At 34.1% G+C, this 19,217-nt stretch overlaps 2 protein-coding genes across 5 annotated transcripts; one reads left to right on the top strand and one right to left on the bottom strand.

Annotated features, from left to right (window-relative positions):
• Window positions 1-1,853: 1,853 nt before the first annotated feature.
• Window positions 1,854-6,401, top strand: LOC132183697 (putative laccase-9). The gene is made up of 7 exons (XM_059597075.1): window positions 1,854-1,966; window positions 2,139-2,290; window positions 3,040-3,284; window positions 3,464-3,589; window positions 4,453-5,050; window positions 5,520-5,878; window positions 6,117-6,401. The coding sequence occupies exons 1-7, from the start codon at window positions 1,871-1,873 to the stop codon at window positions 6,317-6,319; spliced, it is 1,779 nt and encodes a 592-aa protein (XP_059453058.1). The 5' UTR covers window positions 1,854-1,870; the 3' UTR covers window positions 6,320-6,401.
• A 1,106-nt stretch (window positions 6,402-7,507) lies between these two features.
• On the bottom strand, window positions 7,508-18,360 carry LOC132183698 (uncharacterized). Of its 4 annotated transcripts, none has more exons than XM_059597077.1 (9): window positions 18,175-18,360; window positions 17,831-17,882; window positions 17,447-17,520; window positions 16,458-16,586; window positions 13,491-13,634; window positions 12,170-12,221; window positions 11,208-11,281; window positions 10,184-10,273; window positions 7,508-7,706 (listed from the first exon to the last, which is right to left on the bottom strand). In XM_059597077.1, exons 1-9 carry the CDS (start codon window positions 18,297-18,299, stop codon window positions 7,694-7,696), a joined length of 753 nt encoding a protein of 250 aa, XP_059453060.1. In that variant the 5' UTR covers window positions 18,300-18,360; the 3' UTR covers window positions 7,508-7,693. The 4 variants fall into 4 exon arrangements, with proteins under 4 accessions (XP_059453060.1, XP_059453059.1, XP_059453061.1 ...); XM_059597076.1 differs by having other exon boundaries at window positions 7,508-7,711; XM_059597078.1 differs by having other exon boundaries at window positions 7,508-7,711; window positions 10,140-10,273.
• Window positions 18,361-19,217: the final 857 nt, after the last annotated feature.

A 19,217-nucleotide genomic window follows, 5' to 3' on the forward strand; every position in this document is an offset into this window, starting at 1 on the left:
TTTTTGGTAAAGCTTTATTTTTAGGCTTTCGCCAAAAGTACGTTTTGGACATTTTTAGGCTTTTTAGACCATTAAAAGTACTTTCAATTATTTTTACCAAACGGTTACTTTTTTCTTCAAACGAGCTTTTTAAGTGTTAAACACACACTCAAACAGGCCCTTAGACCCTTAATGAGATCCATTGTCTCAATGCCATTAAAACGAAAATTGTGTAACACAAAGAAAGTGAGGATTTGTAAGAGTCCAATTTCAAAGGTGTTTTAAATTAAAATGTAAAGAAACTTGATCTTTGGATTATGCTAATTAAATTAATTTACAAGCTGGCCGGCTGTACTTATGTTTGGGACCATTGTTTTTATCTCACTGGTTAATGAAAATGACACATAATGTTAAGATTTCCCAGGATCAATCAATTAATTAATCAACCGGCTGCTTGAGAATGTAGATAATATGTAGGTGTGGAGGAGGAGGAGCCAAATCTTCCTCCACAGAGCCAGCCAGCACACGGAGTCAAGTGGGTTTCTCCAACTAAAATTCCAACCATCCATGACGCCTCGCCACGTTGCACCAGATATATATTAAACTGAAGCAAATAAATATTACGCATGCAGCTTATTATAAAATATAGGGGCAAAATTGTAATTTTAATTTTTAAAAGACAATTTTACCCTCCAATTTTTTCCTAGACAAAGATTCTCTCTTTTTTTTTTTTTTTTTGAAGTGCTCTTTACTTCACTTGAAATATAGATCGAAGATGCATTTTATATATAGTCAGAATTTTTATAAACTACATTTTGTCCCATGAACTACAATGCCTAGGAATTTTTTCCCCCATTAACTATCAATTGTAACACCCGACCCTATAAACTACTATTTTATACCCAAAACCTCAATTCCGTCAGTCAAAAGCGGTATCTTAGATGGTTTATTTGTCACTTTGCCCCCATGAATTACAACGCATTGTCACTTTGACTGTCTGAGTTAACGCCTTTGACTAACGGAAAAGGGTCTTTGACTGACGGAATGGGATTTTGGGCACAAAATAGTAGTTCATGGGGATTGGGTGTCACAGTTGGTAGTTTATAGAAGTAAAGTGAAAATGCGTTGTAGTTCATGGGACAAAATGAAATAACAATGATACATTACTCAAGAAAAAAAAAAAATTAAAAACCAGTTCATTAATTTCGTAACATAGTATATTGCATAATTATTTCTTGTAAAATTAGTAAGCAACATACACTCCTTATCAACTTATAATTTAGAAAAATAATACTTTATTAACCCATTTTTCAGTAAAAGTGACACTTTATCAACCTGTGATTGATGTGACTGTTGGTTGAAAATTAATTGCAATGTTGTATTTAATGGACACAACTTGAACATATCTCAAATGGGTAAAGTCTCATTTCCTAGACATCGATCATCAGTAGACCAAACTCATCCAATATAATAAGTGGACAAATGTAATTATTAATTAATAATATCATAAACAAGAAAGATTTCATGAAAAAGGGGGTGAATAAATATTACAATTTACACGTGCTTTTTTAAATTTTATGATTGATTAATCTACCATCTCAAGAAGAGCAGATCTCGAACAATCTACAAACTACAATCTCTCTTTTAATTTGTGTGGGTTGTCCTGCATGCCCCAATAGAATATATATATATAACAACACTAGAATGCTGGTTGTAAGTTAGGTAGACAAGGTTTTGTTTTCTTCTTTTTAATTATTTCTTTATTGAAAAGAAGCTGATAACAATCATTCAACCAGTCAACCTAAATTGCTAATTAACCATAGTCCATATATAAATAACAGGATAAAGTTCAGTGAGGCAAAGGGCGCCTGAGAATCAACATTCAGCTGAGATGGTGGGAATGCCTTCAGCCTTTCTTGGACTTCTGCTTCTCCATGGGATGTTCCTTGTCTTGGCTCAAGCCACCGTCCATTACCATGACTTTATTGTAAGAACCAGTATCTGTCGTTTTGCTGTCCGTTAATGCTTTTGCTAGCTAGCTTAATTGTTTCTTTTTTGTTTTGGTATATATATGAATGCTTCCTGTTCGTGTGATATATATTCAGTCCAATTTTTTTGAACTTTTTTTGGTTGATGTCAATTATATATATCATGTGTAGCTGAAGGAGACCAACTTTACGAGGTTGTGCAGCAGCAAGAGCATGCTGGTCGTAAATGGAAGCCTTCCAGGCCCAGTGATTCGGGTAACAAAAGGGGATACCGTGTACGTAAATGTCCATAATCAAGGAGACTATGGTGTTACTATTCATTGGTAATAACTCTCTCTCTCTCTCCAACTCTAAATAAATAAGAGAAATACTATATTTATTCTTATTTTTTTACACAATTTTTTAATAAAAAAATGGGTAAGAAAAAAAAATATTCATTCCTCTTAACACTGAATCGACTACAAAAAAAAATCAGGATTTAGTGACGTGTACTGGGGTTTTGGTGATGTGTTATGAAGTAACACGTCACCAAGTTTTTTAGTGATTTGACACGTCACCAACTTGATAAAAAAAAAAAAAAAAAGGTTTGAACAACGAAAAATAACAAAAAAATTGAAATTAAAATTAAAATAAAACAAAAAAATTGAGAGATATCCTCTCGGAAGCAAATCCAAAGGGCATATATATAGACCCATTAGCAAGCAACTAAAATGACAATCAAAAAACAAAAATATGTTTTTTTAACGAAGGAAATATGCAGAATATTTGTTTGGTTTAACTTTAACAAATATTTGTACGTACAAGTATAGTATTAACGGGCAAAATAAATATGTTCTATGTTCCAACTTCCAAGCATCACTTTCACTGGCTCTTATTGGGACAGTCATATGATTGACCCTTAGCTCTAACTGTAATTCCACCTCGTTCAAACCTTATTTGCCTCGAAAAGTAGGTGGGATTGGGTGGGTCATAGCATAAAACCCAACAAATAAAAATAAAAATAAAAAATGAAATATATAATATGATAATATTAAGAGTGTGATTACCAAATACTGTACTATACACTATACAGGCATGGAGTGCATCAGCCAAGGAATCCATGGTCGGATGGGCCTGAGTACATCACACAGTGCCCAATAGCGGCAGGATCTAACTTCACTTACGAGATCAGTTTTTCCGATGAGGAAGGAACTCTGTGGTGGCATGCCCACAGTGATTGGACACGAGCTGGCGTCCATGGTGCCATTGTCGTTATGCCCAATAAGGAAACTGGTTTTCCCTTTCCCCAGCCAGACGGAGAAGAGATTCTCGTTCTCGGTAAAGTTTTGTTCTAAATTATGTTTTTTAAAATTTAACTTTAGAAATTTTAATTTAACTACATGCATGTATAGATGGACTAGATCTGTATCTAAACATTCCATGATATATTATTAATTAGTTTACAAATTATTTGATTAATTTGTCATTTGAATGCAATTCTTTTTTCGTACTTTCAGGATCTTGGTATGAGGGTGACGTGAACGAGGAAGTTGCTGAGGACCTGGAAGACGGCGGCGATACTCCTCGCTCAGATTGTTACATCATCAATGGCCAACCGGGAGATTTCTTGCCTTGCTCTAACGGTACACTTATATTATACGGTTGTTATGTGACAATGAATATAATTAATTGTTGGGATAAATGTAAAATTGGTTAATGTGACCGGTCTAAATTACAAATCATTCTATATGGTATAACAAATAATTTATAGGTCCCTGTAGTTAGCCTAAATTATAAATTACTCCATATAGTATATATAACAAATAATTTATAGGTTCTCATGGTATGCCAAAATAACAGTTTAATCTCTAAAATCAATTTCCGTTAAATAACTTAACAAGATCCTTTGCTCTGTCATGTCATACTGCTATAGTAAATTAACCTAATTTCTTTTATCTTCAAAATTTTACTTTGTACGTAACTCTCTCTCATTTTCATCTTCCTCACCACAATTTGGGAACATTTTACGAGAATTTGACGGTTACATTTTGTGAAGCGGCTGACAAAGATAAAGATGAGGGAGGGTTATGTGCGCACAGGGTAAAATTTTGGGGATATAAGAGATTAGGTTAATTTATTGTAGCCGTATGCTGTGAAGTAAAGGCTAATATGTAATCTTAGTTGGTATTGCAAAATGATGTGAAAAATCCTAATTGTCATTTTTGAAAGTAAGAAATTAATAATAACATGTAAGTGTTGCCTTTTTTTTTTTGGTATGACGTGTCAAAGTGACATATTTTGTTAGTTTACTTAACGGAAATTGATATCAGATAAGTAAACTGTTATTTTAGCATACCTTGAGGGCCTATAAATTATTTTTTATACCACAATGAGTGATTTTTATACCACATGCAGTGATTTGTAATTTAAGCCAATCATAAGAACTAATTTTGCATTTATCCCTTAATTGGGAAAAAAGAAATTGAAAAAAATTATTGTTTTGCAGAAAGTACATACCGTTGGCAAGTAGATTATGGGAAGACCTATCTTCTTCGTTTAGTGAATGCAGCCATGAACGCAGAGCTGTATTTTGCGATTGCCGAACATAACCTCACCGTGGTCGGAATGGATGGATCGTACGTCAAACCCGTGGTCACCAGTTCTCTGATGATAACCCCGGGACAAACAATGGACATTTTGGTCACAGCAAACCAGTCTCCTCACGATCGCTATTACGTGGGAGCCAGACAGTACGACAGTGTTCGGCCGGATGTCACAGACTACGACCAAACAAATGCCACAGCAATTCTTGAATACACCGGCGGCAGCTATGATCCCGCCATAAGTCCAATTTTTCCCACCAATCTTCCGTCATACGAGGAATATAGCCCTGCATTGAACTTCACGAGCCGTCTCAAGAGCTTAGCCAACCATGACCACCCGGTAAATGTCCCCAAAAACATAACCACCAGAATGTATATAACAGCTTCTATGAACAACGTCGTTTTCGAGGACGACGGAGATACCGAAACAGCTCTTGCCTCCAGCTTAAACAACGTCAGTTGGCTTAACCCCTCCACAGATGTACTGCTTGCCTACTACAGGTACGTTATAGATGTCCAATCAAAATTAGTCCTTGTGCTTTATCTGATTTATAATTAGCTCAAAAAGAACTCAAAGGTCCATGAAGTATGCCAAAAAGATAATTTAATCTCTACAATCAAATTTCGTCAACTAATTTAACATATTCCGTTAGTATAACACTGACCTAAATAGAACAAGTCTTACAATTTTATTGGTTCTAACGTTTTACGCTATCAGAATCTATTAAGTTAGTAAATATAATTTGATTGTAAGAACTAAATTATTATTATTTTGGCATATCTTAAGGACATTTGAGTTCATTTTGGTACCATATGGAGTTAATTGTAAATCAGGTAAATCACATGGACTAATTTTAGATTTTTCTCTTTTTAAATTGCTATATATTTTTAAATCTCAAACCAAAAAAAAAAAAAAAAAAAAAGGATTGAAATAATGAGGAAATGAAAGCTTGAATACACATGCATGCAGGAACATAAGTGGGATTTACACGACAGATTTTCCGAACTATCCACCAGATTTTTTCAACTTCACAGCAGATACTGCACCAGATTATACGACAGACACAGTCCAAGGGACCAAGCTGAAGGTTCTTGAGTATAATGAAGAGGTGGAGATAGTTTTTCAGGGTACCACTGTGTATGATGCATCGGAGGATCATCCAATGCACCTCCATGGCTATACCTTCTATGTAGTCGGGATGGGTTTGGGGAACTTCGATAATGAGACTGGCCCACTAGGCTACAATTTGGTTGATCCTCCTAAGATGAACACCGTTTCTCTGCCTAAGAAAGGATGGGTTGCCATTAGATTCAAAGCAAGTAATCCTGGTATGTTTCTTATAGTACTTTCTCTTTTAATTTCTTTTTTAATGACGTGAAACCTTCGATGTATATATACACACACACACGTACGGAAGGCCACTTTGTGACCCATCCTTGTTGGGTACTCGGGATCGGTTGAGCGAGGGCTCGAACAACCTATCTCGTGGTATTAACTAAACGAGTTGACCATTCGATGTATTTAATTTTGTCTAATCATGTGCACTAAATGGAAAAATTGTTGCAGGAGTGTGGCTATGGCACTGCCATTTGGATCGACATCTAAGCTGGGGTATGGACACTGTTCTTATAGTGAAAAATGGAGACACCCCCGAGACAAGCATCAGAGAGCCTCCTCCTTACATGCCTCCATGTACGGCCGATTCATCAACCATTAGGCTCCGACATGCTGGCAAATCAAATAAAAATAAAGTAGACAGGATTAATTAGGTAGTTGGATAGCGATATGTTTTATTTATAAAGATCGTAGTTTTATTGTAATGAGTTGAATAACTTATCATCATAATTACTATTAGAGCAAGATTTATAAAACTACACATTTCTCCTGCAATTGACTCATTTAAATGCTAAGAAAGGTGATAGAAAAGAAACTTGTAGTTTAGAATTTACCCTTTTTCTTTAAATACGATAAAAAAAAAAAAATCCCTTCAATTCATTTGATTAAGCTAATATTTGTCTCTACATGCTGACATACTTCATTAAAAAAATGCACGTGAAAATTATATATATTTTGAATAAATATCAATTTAATAAATTAAATTAAAGAAATTTCCTCGAAAAAATTTACCCTTCTGTGGCTACTATTTCATCTGCTTGTCAGACCTGCAACAATTAATACATAATCCAACAAAGATTATGCAGCTTCCCTTCAAACCCTGAGCAACAGTCAGTGTGACATATTCACATGGATTTCTAACTTTCATAGACTCGCAACTAAGAGTCTAAAATGCCAACCAACCATAATATAGTGATTAAATTTCTAACTTCCATGCTCAGAGACTTAGAGCACCTTGCAGGTTGCAAATAGTGATTAAACTCAATTAATTAATTAAGTGGAAATTTAGGTTAAAACACACACACACACTATTTTATGTGTTTAATTTAAAAATAGAAGGGGGACACCAAGATATCATCAATCTCCGAACATGGTTATTTTAATTCAATTTTCTCAATATGTATAAAGCTTCTATTTATTTATGCATAGTACACCGTGAACTAATTGCTCGCTTCTTAAGGTTTTTAACTTACGTAGAAAATAAATTAAAAGTCATGTTGATCAATAACCTATTCCAGTTCCCAAAGGTGATTATTAGAGGTAAGGAATCGACATAGAAAATAAAGTATGGAAATAGTGATTTTGGCATGGAAGTTTTCCAACAAGACCAATCTTAATAATTAGAGAAATAGTTGGTATCAATATTTTTTTCATCTCATCTTACAAATCAATTATTAGATTTGTGGACTTATGTGGACTCCACAAATCTAATAATTGACCTATTGAATTTGTAAGAGAATATGAAAGAAATATGGGCACCAATCATTTCTCTTTAAGAAGAGAAAACCCCCAACTCTAGGAATACACCGGTGGTATAATTCGACAAAAGAAGAGAGAGTTGGAGAAGAGAAACCATTATGGAAATGAATACAAACTATTATGGAAAGAAATTATTAGGAGATTACAATCAGAATATATGGGTAGTTTCCATATCCAACAAATTGAGTACTCTAATTTTCATTTGCACCAGATTGACCTAAAAACCTTCTTGCTCATCAAGACCAGTGTTACACTGTTTTCCCACAAACTTATACCTGTTTTCTGCCCTACCATGCACAATTATGAAGACAGTTAATGAATTCCAAAAGAAAAAATAATAATAATGACAATAATAGTTATAAGACAAAATGACAAAAGAAGATTTGGGACCGCATTGGAAATTTTGATTTCAAATCCTCATACAAAACCTACTTTTAGACAAGTTATAAGGGGGAAAAAGAGGAAAAAAATATATGAGAAGGAACAACTATAATTCGATGTGAGCTCCAATTGGTAGTAAATCAAATTCTATAACAGTTTGACCCCATAATTAAAGCTTTTAATTTTTAACACGACCCATAAATCCTACACAAATCCAACACGAAATTAATGAATTATGATTGCAGGGTTTGACCCGTTTTACTAAATGAATCGAGTTATAGTTGATCAAATCCAATATACAAATATGAATTACCACCTCTACCCAGAACTAACTAAGAGATGGTCATTTTGACACGAAATGTTAGTCATAGTCAGGACCATCCAGCAATCGGGGTTGCAGCTAGGAAGGACATGCAACATGCTTGAATTGGTACCCATCCTATAGATGGATTACACGTACATGGCACAAAATTGGTGGACGGTCGGGCATGCCTCATCCTTATTGGCTACAGTGACAACCATCAGATGGATCAATAGTAGTCACTAGTCAGCAACTGAAGTTAGTAGTCCTGTTCTGTTTCATTTGCAGTTTGACAAAACTAATATTAACATGTTCACTTGGTAACAATATATTGTGAGCCTTCTACAACCTCTAACCTTCCACTCTTGCACTCAATTTTATAGAAAGTAATCAAGGAACAGAACAACAAACTGTACTCAACATCTCAGAACTCTTCTGATACCAACGAAAACAAGAAACATGCAACACTAGGAGTGCAAAAAGATGTCAAAATACTTGTAAATCCTCATATGTTATTCTTAGTCACAGAGTCAAGTGACAAGGGCGTAAAATACAGAACAATATTGAGCATATAAACATCAGATGCACAAAGGAGAAACCTTTCCCGTCTCTTTCTAGGATTATTTCCTCTTTGAGTATCAACATAAAGATAACAGTCAGCTATAATGGTAATATCATCAGATTTTTCCCTAACATGTACCCTATCCTCTTCTCTCTGTGTCTCTCATTTTTTTCCATGGCAATTGCTCGTGCACTCAATGGGATTTGAACTTGTGACTTCACCCAACACTCCATAGTTAACAGAGGTGAAGATGCCATTGCAGGGATAACTCTTAACAATTTGAACAAACTCCCTTCGAAGCCAATATAGGTGTATAAGTAGGCTGAGCTGAGTGAGTACTGAAGAGAGTGATCTCATTTGGGAGCAACCACTACAATTGTCATATAACAATCACTGTGGGCTAATGGCTATATATTAACATTACAGTGGAGGTAGCACCGACTTGGGCTTCCTCTTTTCTTGTCTGGTTTTCCTTTCTTTTCTTTCTTTTTTTTTTTTTTTTTTTTTTTTCCTTCTTTTATACACTTAACAGTTTTATAGCTTGTGCATAGGCAATAAAGATTACTCCATTTAGTACATATTCAAAGGTCAAAATGAAACTGTCTCCCCCCCACCCCCCAAAAAAAAAATCTTGTTCTTTAGTTTGTTTACTGTTCTGAACCTGTTTGGTAAATTTACCCCAAAATATTGTCCAGCAATACACTTAGATCAGAACTTAAACAATTTCCTAAGTCATCAGTTTTATAGGTTGTGGAAGCCTGAAAGAAAATATGCGGAACATTGCAAAAGAATGCCATTATCATTACCAGCTTAAGCTGGTTACTAAAATATCATCCAAGTTGGCGTGTGTATAAACCAACTAATGTAATCCCTTGATATCCCAAACAACTTCTTGCACATAGATCTTTAAGCACGCCCTTAAGTAAATTAGTTTGTTTAAATCAACTCCAGGCCAATCCACAACCAAGTTTCCAAACACCAAGAGACACGTCTTAGGAGTGATTTCAAAACTTCAATATTTCCTAAGTTTTAGATTCTGTTTTTTTTTTTTTTTTTTTTTTATTCTTGTATCTGTATGATTCTTTGTTGTGTTTCTCGTGTATACTTTCTGTCTACCCGATTTGTTAAGTACAGTCCAAATTAGAGAAGAGATTATTTATAATTAAGATTATATGGTCATATATGAAGTAGATTTTTGGTGAGACATCTATATATTTTACTAAAAATTGTCCTTGAATGTAAGGACACTAAAAGCATTTCAAAAGTCTACAACATACCCCCGTGCACAGCAGGTACAGCCATCAAACAAATAGGGCTTTGTTCCAGATACATGGCTATATACAAAATATATATGTGCCCATACACATCCATATACTATGAATAAAGAGGAATCCCAAGTACATAATATGAAAATATTCCATAAGTCCATAATAATCACAAAGAAACAGGTAAACCTGGTCTTATTACTTACATGTAGTGTGAAAACTCAAAAGCCAAACATGTGATTAAACTTGCCTGTTGCCACTATTCGATAAAACAAGGTAGACTGGATGTTCCGAACTGAGCTGGAACAGCTTCCAGACAATGTAGAAACATGTAGTAATACTAAAGCATTGGAGAAACAAAAATATTAGTAAGAAATCCAAACTACGTTAAAGCACTCAGAAAAATTTAATGCCCTATGCTGGTGTTAGAAGAGCATGGAAACCTAAAATGATTATATAAAAGGAATGTGCCCAACCAAAAGTTTTCACACTTATAGTTTAATACCATATTTTTGTAGTTTAGTTGCTAGATTGTTGTACTGTAATAAGACAAATAAATTCTTATATTTGCTGCTTACAACTTTATCAAAGAAACATTCTCTGAGACATACATCCATCTATATCCATTCATAGTCAAACACGAGATTTGGAAAAATGCATAAATTCTGAGAAAATTAAGAAAATTCATTGAACAACTTAATTCATGGTTTCTGTCCAAGATAGGAAGTACTCAACAACAATATGATCTCATGGTTCCTTCCAAAGATAGGAAATAATAACAGCAACAAGGTAGATGTCAAAACTATTGTTATTAAGAAACATCGTATTCTGGAGGCATAGAACTAGGCAATCCAGGCAATAAAAATGTAATCTACAAAATGGGATTATTTGGGTAGAATCCAATTTTTGACGATCATCAATGCTAGTTATGTACTAAAGATACACAAAAAAAAAAAAAAGTCTGACATAAATTTATTTACATGTCAGAAAAATTCCGAAACTTGCTATGTATATATTACAACATATTTATGTATTTACAACCAAAAAAAAAACATATATACCTTCACAAAGCTTACTAGAAAAAGTTTTATTTCCATGTCAGAAAATCCTTATATTGAATTTCATGAGGCATTTCAGTCAACATGGTTCTACATACTAATCATTAAATGATGGTGAAATTCCAGCTTCATAACATTACACACCTAACAAGTCACTGTTTCCATTACAGATAAATCTAAGGGCAGGTGACATTAAAATCATCAGTGAAATGTTACCTGCCAAAACATATCAGAAGAATAATCCAAAAGATTGCACTAATCCAACTTGATTCCTTGTACGTCACCCAAACCTGATATTTAAAACGGACGTATGAATATACTAGTTATACAAGATATTAAAAATCCACAAATGTCAAACACTTACAAATCTTCCAATACATCACAATTTTTTTTTTTAAACCAAAAAAAAAAAAAAAAAAAAGAGGAAGAAAAGAAAAGAGAGAAAAAATTGAATTTGAAGAAATTCATTGGTCAGCAACAAAGTAAAGATCCCATTCATCCTCTCTGAAATTGTTTATTGCTAAATTGGTGGTCCAAGTCACTAAAATAAGTCGAGCGGAGGTCCATGACTCAACCAACTTGGGAAGACACAATAATACATTTTTACTAGTGGCTCAAAACACTCTTGAAGTTCACTTTGAGCTAAAGCATCAATGTTACAGTAATCAACTCCAGCTTGATGCTGTTCTCCTGAACATCTGATTGCATCTGTTAACCTTTTGCTTGTTTCAAAAGGAAATCGATTTAACAGCCTCTCACCACTAGTTTGCCTAGATTTTACCCAATAATATCAGGCAATGAATACAAAGCGTAATTATAGGTACACTACTATATTTTGTCCCTATAAAGAAAGATGAAATCCAAAATTATACTTAAAAAAGAAGAAGAAGAAAATGTGTTGCTTTTAATAAGTTCTTTCCAGAAGCCGAACCTAGCAGTGCCTAAATTATTATTGAAAGATATATTCATTAATTACAAAAGCTGAGTCTAGGATTCTAGAAGCATAAGACTAACTGGATGTCTACTAGGATGATGAAAGTCACAATGCAACACATAGTTACTTTTTGACTTTCTAGCTAAAGTTGATCAATCACTTCTCCGTGTTCATTACAAGTTAAGTAGTGACATCAATTCATTTCAAAAAAGAAAGGAAACCACCAAAATGAAGACGGACGTACTGATAGAGCCACAACATTGATATAGAAGTCAATTAGTGTTGCTACCATCCACCTGCAAACATTTTATCAGAATCATTACATTCACATTACAGATAAATGACCTTCACAAACAGAAACTTAAAAAGGAAACATGTCCCACGCACAAGCATGCACAAATAGCAAGTACAGGATGGCGGGTGAAGTCAAGAGTTCAAAACCCACTGGATGCGAATGTAAGTTACAGATAGGGGAGAAAAAAATGCAAAAGTTCTGTTAAATATAGGATACGAGTAACTTTCAATAATGACAGAACTGTTAAAAATGAAAAAGGAAAAATGAATATTGTTATAACGCGTTAGGTATTGGAATCGCAACCTAAAGTAGATAATTCATAAGCCCACTGAAAAAGGCAACCAGACCCGTTTATCTAATCATGTCATAATATCACACCAAAACCTTAAAAATAGTTTTGTCTGAAGGGTCAATGAGCAATATCAAAAAAGGTGCCACCCATATGAAATATATCCAAAATCTGTAGTTTTTAGATTATTCATCAAAAAAAGGTTTATTTATTATTATTATTTTTTTAATACCAAGTGAAGATTATGAATCATAATGCAGGACAGGCTTAGAAACCTTGGAGGCTTGGGGCTGTATCGAAGGGCAAGAGTTAATATCCAGCAAACACTCTGGCCCTCTGGGCATGCAAGTTACAGGGGGAAAAAATTCCTCTTCTTTGGTAGAAACATACATGAGAGATAAACTAACAGCCATATATAATTAAACCAAAAGGCCACAATAATATTTTATAATCTTTCTCTTCTGACTCCCTATGTTTTGGTCAGATTAGTCAACAGGGAGTGAGAGACTACCCATAAGCACATTTGCCAGCTCTCAATTTTTGTTGGATTAAACCTACAATAGAGCGGTGGAAGGCCAGCAATTTGCAATCCAATCAGACAAACCAACCAGAGCATTGCATATCCGAATATTGTTTTAAGATTCCATGAAATAGTTTTTTATTATTCTACATCCTAATATGAAAAGACATAATATTCATGACATTGAAAAGCAACTTACAACCGAGTAAAGCTATACACCATTCTTTTATCCCCCCATAGCTATGGGAGACCATGCCACATCAGCTCTGGAGGGATAAAAGGATGGACATAATGCATCTAAGAACTCTCTTTTTTTTCACTTTGGTACTAATTTAATTTTTAATTTAAACAAAATGAGAAGAACTTAATTATACCTATGAATCACTATAAAGAAAAGTTATTCACAAGTAGCAAAACCAGAGGATGATAATATCAATAATGATATGATAAAAAAAACTTACGGAGTTAAAAGCTCTTGGCGGAAAGGAGAGCCATCTGTTAAGAGAGTATAAATTAACGTTCCCAACATCAAAAAACCCAAAACACTGAAAAGGATTCTGAGAGTCAAGACATAAGATTGCTTCCACTTTTGTTCCATGCCATCCCTATCCAACAAATGTTATCAAAGTTAATCACTCCTTAAGAGAGAAGTAAATGGACAACCAGACCAAAAAAAAAAAAAAAAAAACATCTTTACTAAAATTAATCACATTTTTCTTGATTGACAAAAATTCGACAGCACAAGAAGGTGTGATTTACCTAGTTATCTATTGAAGAAGGCAATAAAATTATGATTTACAAAGAAGTTTATTTAAATTACCAAAGTAAAGCTCCAATCCAAAATTTTATCTAAAGGGAAATGCAACTTAATTTGCAGTTTCCATTTAGAATAGATCATTTAATACGATTCAAAAGAACACATTTTTAATGCGTGAGAACAGATGTCTAAAGATTCCTTGATCCTTGTCAAATGAAGTTTGGAAGAAGTTCTGTATGAAATAATGCTCATCCTTAAATGGGTGCATGTGCCACATGGTAGTTTAATGGATCTCATTGACAAGGTAAAATGCTATATCATTCCTTACCCACCTTTTTAAGCAGTGACATTTAGTGCTATTACTGGGACATTTCATATATGTCAACTTTCTTTTATCTCTTCATAGATTAAAAAAAAAAAATTATACAAAAGAGTGATGAACTATAAGTTCTTTTTTTTGGGGGGGGATAAGTGTTGAACTAAAAGTTATAATCCAAATCCCAAAAGAGAGTCAAGAAAAGAAGTGGGAATACTGCCAAAGATAGCTATCCAACCATACAACGATCACAACTCAACCATAAAAAGCTTGACATGGTTAATCTTCTCCCACAGTGAGAGAGAGGGACAGGATGCATAAAAAACAGCTACTGTGCTTCTCAAACTTTCCTTTCCAACTGAACAACAAATTAATAACTTTTTTTGACATCACCCATTGACCTGTACATAAATTTTTTTTTATATAAGTAATGTCGGAATGCTTGAAGCTTTGACGATTGTGAGCGAGAATTGATTCATTTGAAGAAGATGGTGCTACAAACGCTGTTTTCATGGAAAGTGGATTGGCCTATTCCAACTACTTCTACTTTTTCTGAATTTCTAGACTTATGCTCTTCTTTTCTCTACGGAATAGAGGTCTCTTGTATACTTCCTGTATATATGGGTTGCGCCCCTCTGCGCGTTGCTTAAATATACATTATTTATCAAAAAAAATATATATCAAAAGCGCAGAGGAATGCAACCCTAATACACAGGGAGTATACAAGAGAACGACTAAGAAGAAAGAGAAAAGAGAACAAGGAAATCTGAAAAGCTAATAACTAATGGAGCTAAAAAAGCAGCTATCCAAGTAAAGAGGGCAAAAAAAGAAATAGGACTTGAGCTCCTCTAAAGTCCTCTCTTGATTATTAGAGTTCCTATCATTTATTTCCCTCCATAGGCACCACATAAGGCAAAGAGGCGCCATCCTCCAGCCGGCCACACTCTAAGAGTTACCCCCGATCACTAGCAAGCAAACAAATCCTCCACTCTATTAGGCATAACCCAGGAACATAAATTGAAGACCAACAACCATAACTCTCTCGTATAGGAGCAATAAAGTAGCAAATGATCGAGTGACTCACTGCTTGATTTTCACATTAAGCAGCAATCCACAAAAAGTAATATTCATTTTCAAGAGATTATCCACAATTAGGATGTTTCCAAAAGCAACTTCTCTTAGAACTTTAGCGTGCCAGATACTCTTCCAAGAAAATCACCATAGGCCCTCTGAATATCTTATAAAAAGAATGGATACCAAATATGCAATGGTTCAACGTTCAAGTGATCCTATCAATCATACTGCTAAATAGAAGATTAGAATCTAAAATATGAAAAAGAAAATCGACCGATCTGATTTCCCGATTGTAATAAACACGTATAAATTTAGGATCCCATGCTAAAATCGTCCACTGTAATCTCAAACAAAACTAGATAGAAGCATTATGCTCAGCTATGAGGAACAAATCAAGGAAATAGAATGTTTGACTCAGCATCCTCACACCACACATCTACCAATTTGGACCCTCGTGTCATCTCTTACCACTAACTTAAGAAGCCTTAAAATCTCTCCCAAGAAGCCCAAATGCTTTCCACAGATTGCACCATGAGGCCTCCTTACTACTTCTGGCGTCCACCTTCCCCATAAATACCCATATTTCACACACCTTACATGTCGCTAAGATGATCCCCCTCCACACCATAATGTCATAACCATTTCCCCAGCAATATTCATTAATTTTAAGTCCAAACTTTCTAAATCTAATGGGAAAACAGAAACATTCAAGTCCAGTTAATGAAATTAAAATTTTTTCTCCTATTCCACCCAAACTCCCCATGTAAATTCTGCAATCTTTTAGCCACATGAGTTGGAAAGGTGAAAACTTAAAGAAGATAACTAGGGAAACTAGATAGCATACTTTTCATGAGAGTGTGCTTTCCTCTGTTAGACATATATAATTTGTTCCATCCTACCAAGCACCTTCCATCCTCTCTACAATAGTGTCTATGTAAACTTTAATGAAAAGGAGATTGAACCATACTGAATCTGTAGACCAATAAACTCAAGTATCTAAATACTCTCCAATCTAGTAAAGGAATAATTTTAAGAAAAAATCATTGTAACGGCAGACAAAATCCTTAAGCCTCCATAACTATAACCAGAAAAAGTTAAACGAGGAAAGGGAAACAACTCGTAAATCTAACATAGGCAACACGTTTATAGTTGATCTTAAAACCTACCATATTATTCCAACACAGGTGCATAAGTACATGAGTAATGCTATTTAATAGACTGTTATAAGAGTGTCATACAACTTAATGATGTGGCAGTAAAAATTAGTCCTTGGATACGTACTTGTCTGGAGTTTTGCATATGTACTCGATTGGATGCCGCAAGAGAACACAATACATGGGATCTTGTATAGACTCTTGAGATGATGTCAGCTTAAAAAATAGCATAACAATGTAGGCACATGTAGTAATGCTGAAAAACAAAAAACAAAAAAAATTAATAACCAGATTTTTGAAAAATAACAAAGAGCTGGATGACATAATAACCATTGGAATTCCATCAAAAGATTGCAAGTGTCATAAACATGATAAAAGTAATGAACGAAAACTCATTCACAAGTTTACTAGTTAAGCAATAACACAAAAGGCATATAACCAAACTTAAAGTCTGTAAATATGTAAAGGAATCAAAGGCTCAGTGTCAAATTTCACCTTAGATTGGAAACCAAGAAATGCTAATAAAATACGAAATAAAAAATATTGAGCCCGAAATTGCAATCGTAGTAAAAGGGACAATAACAAATGTGAAATGCTTCAAAAGAATAAAGCAAACTAAATACATGCAGAAATGAAGCAGTCAGAGTAATGTAATAACATGAATTTCTATATATCGCATAATGATCACAAGTTATCTAAAACATAGGAATAAATAAAACACTGCATCTCATAAATCATATCCAATGTATGCAGCACTTCAGCATTACGAAATAATTTTTTCCATCTCACGTATTGGCATTGCATCACTTGATTCAATATCCAGAAAGTTATAATGTTTACATAAACCTGGCTTAAAACGAAGACCATGAGAACAAGAGTGAGGATATTTTAACAGAACATTTTGGAGAGAAAATCAAAGGATAAATAGCACAGGAGGAAAGAAGGAAAAATAAGTCAATAAAACAGAAAAATCAACTAAAGAACATAGCAAAATAATTTTTGAAAATAATTAGTCGTGTAGACCTGGCTTCACAAATTATGTGGACACTAAAATCGTAACTTTTTTCTAAACAACAAATAGACTTCAACAGATTTAAAAGAGGACAAGAGACATACCTGCCAAAGCATACTAGCAGAATTATCCAGATTATTGCACTGAGCCAGTTAGATTCCCTGTAGAGAACCCATGCCTGAAATGGTAGATTAGTACATGAGTACAAACTTTGATATACCATAAACCTCTGCAGCAATTGAAGGATATGCAATAAACAGCTAGTGATTGAGCAAAAACAATAAACAAAGAGATGATCTGACAACTTGAAACTACACTGACATAACATATACTGACTAAGAAAAGTTCATATCCACACTATGATATGTCAATTTGCCATCTTGCAACCTCCTCTACTGACCCAAGCATGTGCAACATCCAGATTCAAAAAAGCTGACCAGCAAGTTAAAGGAAGAAAAGAAAATTGAGGAATTGAGAAGGAAACATACCGCCAAAGCTACAACGTTGATATAGAAGTCAACCAAGGTTGCTGCCATCCACCTGAATTAAATTCCCAAAAAATTTAACTTATTTCATTAGTTTTTAAGCTCTACTAAATGACTCTGATTTTGCACTTGCGTCTATTTGATTAAAGATTGAACAAGCAAACATGAAGAAAACAAAGCAAGCTAAAGTCCAAAACAATCTCATGCTGATCACACACATGTAAGCTGAGCATACATGAAAATGGTATGCCAACTTTAGTCTTGTTGAAGCAAAAGATTAAAGATATGAATAAAATTGGTGTGTGTCATGTGTGAGGAAGAGAGAGAGAGAGAGAGAGAGAGAGTACGGTGTGAGGATGTCTTTGCGAAAAGGAAGACCATCGATGTAGATGGTGAAGATGAGAGTGACCACCATAATACAGCCCAACAAGATGAACAGAGTTTTCAACCCGTTCACCGAAGAATTCGCCATTGTTTTCCCAAGAGTCGCAGAGGGGACGATGAAACAGAAATGCAGCAAAATAGCAAATCAATCGCGCTTTTATTCCCTCTTATCCCACTTTCAATTAAGAGTGCCACATCACCAAGCGCTAACGTTTTCAATCACTAAAGAAAATTAAAATAATTGTTAAACACATTTATGATTTATCGACCAATAACAAGTGCGTTAAATTAATAAAAATATGTAAATAGCATTATTTTATTCGCGAAGAAATGGGCGCTATTGCAAATTTGTGTGGGATGGCTAATCTCCCGTCATCATTCATGCCTGGACACAAGAGCGCCACGTTATCGTTGCTTTTTTGGCAAACGAGCTGACTTGGCAATCTGCACACACGGCTTGCCATTTGTGGTAAACTAATTTAAAAAATAAAAATTGGACCTAAAATTTAGGTTTTTATTTTATAAAAATATATAACATTTAGAAGAATTTTTTAATTTGTTGTGCCTCAATCTTAGCAGGTTTAATTCCAACTCAAACTATACCTTATTGGATTTTAATATAATGATGATTTTAAAAGTCAGTTATGGATGTGGAAAAATGAGTGTGGATAAGTAGGAGTATTTGTAGTACTAACTCATCTAAAACTCATTATTTTAAAAAGTAAATTAATCTCAAATTTATAAACATTGCATTCATGTAACTTTTAATAACTCCATTTTTATCATTAATAAAAAAATCAAATATAAGTTTCAAAAAAAATTAAAAATTGAGACCATGATGTGTTATGGTATTGCAAATAACGTTCTGTTTGTTTCGACAATTCGACATAAAATGTTTTCAGCGTGTTTGGAAAATCATATATATATATATATATATATATATATATATATTAAACTTTAAATTACAATAATGACAATGTACAAACTAGATCCCAACAGAGTCCTA

This window comes from Corylus avellana, chromosome ca6 (assembly GCF_901000735.1).
Source record: "Corylus avellana chromosome ca6, CavTom2PMs-1.0".
Taxonomy (NCBI): Eukaryota; Viridiplantae; Streptophyta; class Magnoliopsida; order Fagales; family Betulaceae; genus Corylus; species Corylus avellana.

Bases quoted from the DNA above. Each gene is read 5' to 3' on its own strand.
- LOC132183697 (XM_059597075.1), top strand. From the start codon at position 1,871: ATGGTGGGAATGCCTTCAGCCTTTCTTGGACTTCTGCTTCTCCATGGG. The intron at 1,967-2,138 runs GTAAGAACCAGT...TATCATGTGTAG, and splicing joins TCCATTACCATGACTTTATT to CTGAAGGAGACCAACTTTAC. The intron at 3,285-3,463 runs GTAAAGTTTTGT...TCGTACTTTCAG, and splicing joins AGAAGAGATTCTCGTTCTCG to GATCTTGGTATGAGGGTGAC.
- LOC132183698 (XM_059597076.1), bottom strand. From the start codon at position 18,299: ATGGCGAATTCTTCGGTGAACGGGTTGAAAACTCTGTTCATCTTGTTG. The intron at 16,587-17,446 runs GTATGTCTCTTG...TTTGTTTTTCAG, and splicing joins CTGCTAGTATGCTTTGGCAG to CATTACTACATGTGCCTACA. The intron at 10,274-11,207 runs GTAACATTTCAC...CCAATGCTTTAG, and splicing joins CTTCTGATATGTTTTGGCAG to TATTACTACATGTTTCTACA.